The 6811-nt window shown below is 45.2% G+C and overlaps 1 protein-coding gene across 2 annotated transcripts in view; it reads left to right on the top strand.

Annotated features, from left to right (window-relative positions):
• The first annotated feature begins 3116 nt into the window (after positions 1-3116).
• Positions 3117-6811, top strand: part of Ddhd2 (DDHD domain containing 2) — a 32810-nt gene continuing 29115 nt past the window's right edge. Inside the window, exons 1-3 of one of the 2 annotated variants that reach the window (XM_026786886.1) lie at positions 3117-3273; positions 4517-4742; positions 5409-5599. In XM_026786886.1, the coding sequence (XP_026642687.1) occupies positions 4523-4742; positions 5409-5599 (411 nt within the window). In that variant the 5' untranslated portion in view covers positions 3117-3273; positions 4517-4522. Of the gene's footprint in view, positions 3353-4516; positions 4743-5408; positions 5600-6811 lie in introns of both variants that reach the window. The other variant, XM_005362460.3, reaches the window with a different exon arrangement.

Raw genomic sequence — 6811 nt, 5'->3', positions numbered from 1 at the left:
AAAAAAAAAAAAAAAAAAAAAAGACAGGTCTTGTTAGAATACTCCTGCTTCAGGCTCCTATAAAATTGCTGGGATTATAGGATTCTCCATCATGTGTGGGTTTTCCAGAATGAATTACAACGAAAACCCAAAACTGCTTGTAGAAAATTCTTGTGCCTAGGAAGATGGTTTGGCTGGTAAAGTTTACCATGCAAGAATTTGGCCTATATTCTGATCTCCAGTGTCTATGTAATGTGCCAGTGTGTACTTAGAACCTAGCAATGGGGAAGACCCATGGGACTTATTACCAAGCTCGTCCAGCCAAAAATCAGTAAGTTCCACGTTCAGCCAGAGAGGCAGAGGCAAGATCTATGAGTTCAAGGCCAGCCTGGACTACAAAAGCAGTTCCATGACAGCTGAAGCTACATAGATTCTTCTGCTGGGGAATATTATTTTTAGGTGTGTGACTTTTGTTTACGCTGCATTTGTTTTAACTCTGTGAAGCTGTGTTACCGTGCCTGTCTAAAACACCTGATAGTCCTAATAAAGAAATGAGTGGCCAGTAGCAAGGCAGGAGTCAAGATAGGCGGGGATAGCAGGCAGAGAATATAAATAGGAGAGAGAAGGAGGAGCAAGAGAACAAGGAAAGGAGGACATCAGGGGCTAGCCACCCAGCCAGCCACGGAAAAAGAAGGAAAGATACAGAAGAAAGAAAGGTAACAGCCCAGAGGGTAAAGGTAGTCAGGAAAATTTAAGATAAGAAAAACTGGCTAGAAACAAGCCAAGCTAAGGCTGGGCATTCATATCTAAGAATGAGCCTCTGTGATTTATTTGGGATCTGGGAGGCGGGCTCCCCAAAAAGCCAAAAGAGCAAAACCATCATACAACAGATACTCAATGGCCTTCGTGGGAACCTAAAATCTATTATGATGTAGTGTGTTTCTCAAAGTACAGATCCATCTAAATCATACGGAGCATTTATTTAAAATGCAGATCCTAAATACGCATACACATCAGATTCTTGGATACTGCCAAAGGTCTACTGAAGAGAGGACTTCTGGATGTATACCCAGGTATTTGATTACTACCAATGTATTTAGTGCCTGCATCTTTTATGGCATTCACTAAGAAAAAGCCATCTGTTTACCTGTTTTATCCTCCGATAGGACTATGAACTTTAAGGTAGACACTGTACTAACCACTTTTGTGTTCCGAGGTCAGAGTGGGCACATGAATGACTAGAGTTCACAAAGGGGGCTCCCGTGGACACTTGCGATTTGGGAGAGGCTTCCAAGAGTAACAGAAGCAAAACTATTTTCGTGGAATCATGACAATCACAGCTAAGGTCGTGTTCATCTTTGGCTACATAGTGAGTTTGAGGCCTGGGATACCTAAGAGCCTATCTCAAAAGAAAATAATAAACTATTTTAAAACTCAAGCAACAACAAAGGAAACTCACAAATAAATCCAAGATATATTGGATAAATTTTAATGGTATCAAGATATGAGAAATTTGTTAATATGTTTTCAGATTCCAAATCGCAACTTACTATTGATAAACATCACTTGTGGGGCTGGGTTGTACAGCTTAGGCAAGAGGAAGAGCTCTTGCCTAGGCCTGGAGACCTCGCTCTACAGTTAAGAGCAACTGCTGCTCTTGCAGAGCTCCAAAGTTTACATTCACCTGCGACTCCAGTTCCAGGGGATCTGATGCCTCCTCTCCTCCACAGGCACTAGGTGCATAAATGATGTACACACATACACGTAGACAAAACATAGACACAACGTAAAATAACCTTTAAAAAGTAAATGCCTGGGGCTGGGGAGATGGCTCAGAGGTTAAGAGCACCTGAGTTCAATTCCCAGCAAGGGCATGGTGGCTCACAAGCATATGTAATGAGATAAGACGCCCTCTTCTGGCCTGTAAGGATATATGCAGGCAGAATACTGCATATATAAGTAAATATTTAAAAAGGCAGCGATTATTTTTTAAAAAAAAGTAAATACCCCCCCCCCCGCCTCTCTCACACATACAAAGGAGATGGTGCTGGTGGAATGGCTAGAGCGACTGGACTGCCCAGCATGCACAATCTCTTGTGACCTGAGTTTGATCCCCAGGACCTGTATGGTGAGAGGAAAATCGGCTCCTGCAAGTTGTCCTCTGACCTCACACAGAGACACACACTCATGCCACACACACATACACACAAATACATGAATGTTAAGTCTACAGAATGAGTTCCAGGACAGCCAAGGCTACACAGAGAAACTCTGTCTCGAAAACCCCAAACCAACCAACCAAACAACAACAAAAACAATTTAAAAAGTAAACTTGTGGATATTTGTGTGTAGCTGCTGATTTGTACGGTATTAACATATTAATGTGATAAAAAATGTTCACGTTCGCTCAATTTCTGAAAATGCTTCAAATCCTTGCCTTATAACCAAGTTAGAAAATACTAAAGCATTTTGTTTTTCCTTCCCGTGGCACCTGCCAGCCGGGCGCTTCAACAACAAGCCACAGCTGGGATTACGTGAACCTCCTCCACCAGGTTACACCACCTAGGACAAAAATACCTCTAGCTTCCACATCATGCCAGACGCACCTCTGTGCTTTCAGGGGTGCTCTTTGGGTAACCTCTCAATCTAGATTTCGGGGGAGCGGGAAGAGGGGGAGAGGAGAGACAGAGAAGAGAGGAGAAAGGAGGAGGAGAGAGGGAGAGGGGGAGAAGGGGAGAGAGAGTGGCGCTAGCTAAACCTTAGGAGAATGCCAGATACCAGCGCCCTGCTGCCCTCCAGCCTGCCTTCAACCCTTCCTGTCGAGTGATCCTTCATCCCTGTGTCCCGCATCCCTGTGTTCCCCATCCCTGTGTCCTCCATCCCCGGAGTCCAGCCCATTAGGTGTAGTCATGACCCCCCAGAGGTCAGGATGCCCGAGTCCCCTCCGGGAAGTGCCGAGCAGGCCCCGTGGGTCCAGAAGGGTCACGTCGGCGGCTCCTCCCTCAGCGCCGCCGCTCGCGGGCCGCCCAGCCCGTACCCCACACCGCCAGCGCGTGCCCGGCGCGTGCCCGGCGCCCGACGCCTGCCCGCAGGAGGCGCTACATCTCGCGCGAGCCCTGCACCTCTCGCGACACTTCGGCTGGTTCTCCGGTGCCTCAGGTCCTCACCCGGCGAGCCGCCTCCGTCAAAGCACAGCAGTCGCCGCTGCGGGAGCGCCTCGGCGGAGCGGAGCCCGTGCTGCGGGGTTGGGGCGCGGCCACAGGCTCCGCCCGCTCACTCCGCCCGGGTCGGGAGGTAGGCTGCGGCGGGGACATGCCCCGGATCCCTGGGCCAGGGCCGAGAGCGCGAGCGGCGGCGCTGCAAGCGAGTCCAGGTCGGCGCGGGGCACCCGGCCCGGAGCGGACCGGGTGGGGGCGGGGGTGGGCTCCGGTGTCCTCTGAACCCCACGGCATCCGTGGGCAGCTCGGCTGCGCCCTGTCGGGGCGCGGGGCCTGGAGCTGGCGGCAGGAGTCGGTCAGGAGTGAGGGCAGGCCGAGGCTCTCGGGGATAACGGGGAGGCCTGGGGAGCGTTTGTCCCCGCTCTCGGTTTTGCGGTCCGACCGTGCCCGCGGGGGCAGGGATGCTGCTCATGCATCTCCACGCAGGGCTTTGGGTTCAGCATTGATGTGATGTCTGCTGTGCTAGTTCACTCGGCGTTTGAGACTTGCAGCGGTGCAAACTCCTCTGTCATTCTCCGCGGAGGGGGCTGTTAAGGTCACCTGTTACTTTGCACCCGAAACTTGGGCTCCCAGTCTCCGTGGGCTAGTGAGCAACTGTGGCTGCAGGCAGAGTCCTGTTTGGGCGTTAAATGTACCACAGTCCCTATTGAAGAACACTTGCTGGTTCAGCCAAAATGATTCTTAAGTGACTACTTGTGTGTTTCATATTTTTAAGATTCGAATAGGCCGGGCGATGGTGGCGCACGCCTTTAATCCCAGCACTCGGGAGGCAGAGGCAGGCGGATCTCTGGGAGTTCGAGACCAGCCTGGTCTACAGAGCTAGTTCCAGGACAGGCTCCAAAGCCATAGAGAAACCCTGTCTCGAAAAACCAAAAAAAAAAAAAAAGATTCGAATAGTTAAATAAATGTGTAATCGTAATGTGTCAGAGGTTTTAAGCTACCTGTTATAAGTATATGACACACTGTATGCCACCATACTTGGAAGCAGTAGATTTTCAGGCTTTGGCGCTACGTTTAGGTTGAAGATTATGGTGAAATATCTTGTTACAATCAGCCTTGACTGTGTGTTTCTTGAAATTTCTGTGTTTGTTAAAGAGCTCATTATCTGACCATATGTGAAGCTGAACATTTTGTTTCCCTTCCCCCAAATAATTTTACATTTTTGTTTTAAGTTATGTAACTTTTATAATTTATAATTTGTTGTTTGTTTTCAAGATTGGCTTCCAAAAGATGATCATTTCGTCTGAGTGGCGGGGGCGAGAGGGCGGGGACACGTGTGAAAATTTATAGCAAAATAATTCTGATATTTTGTGTTCTAGAGCGAAATGTCATCAGTGGAATCACACCAGGAGCAGCTGTCTCAGTCAGATCCATCCCCTTCATCAAATTCCTCTAGTTCCTTTGAGCTGATCGACATGGATGTTGGCAGCCTGTACGAACCTGTCTCTTCACATTGGTTTTATTGTAAGATAATAGATTCTAAGGAGCTATGGATCCCTTTCAACTCCGACGACTCCCAACAGCTCGAAGAGGCTCATAGCTCTGGTAAGAAGAAAATGGCCTCTAATCTCTCAAACTAAAAAGTAATGGTCCTTACTGCCATCGCTATTAAAGTTACATTTTAGGAGCTTTGCACTTTTTGTTCTTTGAAAACTATGCTAAATTTCTGCATATTATCCAGTATTTTCTGTATTCTAGCTTGTGTTTGAGTTTTGACTTGGAACGTGTGTGTCTGGAGTCAGGTGTCACACTGCAGAATAATGAACTAACATGTCATTTGTTCTCGTCTCATGAGACAGGAATAGTGTTGTTTATGGTATAGCATTATGGTTGTCATTAATTTACCCTTTTATCTCTCAAGCAAAAACTTCAGAAAAATCTCTATGTGTATGTATCAGTATGAGTGTAAGAGTGTGTGTGTGTTGTGTAGGTGGGAGTGTAAGAGGCATTAATTGTCTAAGAAAAAGAAAAACTGTTCAGGTAGTATTTCTTCTTTAAAATATGATTGGGTTTTTTTTTAATGATTTTTTTTTGACATTTCTAAGAAAAGTAGTTCATGAGAAAGGTATGAACTAAATTCCATTTGCTTTAATATGTCACCAAGTAGAAACTTTACGTTTCACGTGAAACTAAGAGTGTAACTCAGGGTTTTATTTTGGGAGAGTTACTGTGGCATACTGCACTTCATTTCTCTTTTGCAACTCTTTCTAGGGAAAGATTGTAATGAGAGAGTTGTTCCCACGGATGGGGGCAGATATGACGTTCACTTAGGGGAAAGGATGCGGTATGCTGTGTATTGGGACGAACCACCATCAGAAGTGAGACGATGTACTTGGTTTTACAAGGGAGACAAAGACAATAAGTATGTTCCCTACTCAGAGAGCTTCAGCCAAGTTTTGGAGGTATTCATCTGCTTCTGGTTTACTTACCATTTTCTTCATGTTTTCTTCTGTCATTTACTTTTTGTTGTTGTTTTAATTCTTCTAACATATTTTGTGTACTTCCAGGAAAAATTTGCCTGCTTTTATATCATACTTTATGTAGTTTCTCTTTGCAAGTTAGTTTCACGGTAAAGTTTTAATTTTAGATTTTAAATTGTATAGAAATTGTATTATACCAGTTGGGTGCTGGTAGTGCATGCCTTTAATCCTAGCACTAAGGAGGCAGACAGCAGCCGGATCTCTCTAAGTTCAAGGCCACACAGAAAAGCCAAGACTAAACAGAGAAATCCTGTCTTGAAAAACCAAAGGAAAAAAAAAAGAAAAAAATTGTATTATACTTCTTAAGTGAATATAAATGTTTCCCTAATGGTAATTATTGTTAACATTTACAATATGACTAAAAATAATCTTTTGATTTTTGAGACAGGGTTTTTTTGTAGCTCTGGAGCCTATCCTAGAACTTGCTCTGTAGTCCAGGCTGGCCTCGAACTCACAGAGATCCACCTGCCTCTGCCTCTCATGTGCTGGAATTTAAAGTTGTGTGCCACCACCGCCTGGTGCAATCTTTTTATCTTTATTTTTTTTTTATTTTTTTAAATGATTTATTAGCTTTTTATTTTATGTGCATTGGTGTAAAGGTGTCAGATCTTGTGGAACTGCATTTTCAGACAGTTGTGAGCTGCCATATGGGTGCTGGGAATTGAACCCAGGTCCTCTGGAAGAGCAATCAGTGCTCTTAACCACTGAGCCATCTCTCCAGCCCCTTATCTTTATTTTTTAATTAATTAATTTTTTGAAACAAGATTTCTTTGTGTAGTTCTGGGTGTTCTAGAACTTGCTGTGTAGCCAAGATGGCCTCAAACTCAGATCTGTCTTCCTCTGCCTTCCAAGTGCTGGGACTAAAGGTGTGCACCATGACTCATAACCATTTTAAAAAATTTTTATTTTAATGAGTGTTTTGCCTGTGTGTAAGGGTACCATATGTGTCCAGTGCCCAAAGAGGCCAGAAGAAGGAGTTGTGTCCCCTGGAACTAGAGTTATAGATGGCTGTGAGCTGCCATGTGGGGCTGAGAATTGAATGCAGGTCCATTACAAGAGCAGCCAGTGCTCTTAACCATTGTGCTCTTTCTTTAGTGTGTTTTTCTTGCTCTGAGAAATAATGCTGGTCTTCTT

The sequence above is a fragment of the Microtus ochrogaster genome, linkage group LG7_11 (genome assembly GCF_000317375.1).
Source record: "Microtus ochrogaster isolate Prairie Vole_2 linkage group LG7_11, MicOch1.0, whole genome shotgun sequence".
NCBI lineage: Eukaryota > Metazoa > Chordata > Mammalia > Rodentia > Cricetidae > Microtus > Microtus ochrogaster.
The sequence above is the reverse complement of the archived record's forward strand: the minus strand, read 5'-3'. Positions and strand labels throughout refer to the sequence as shown.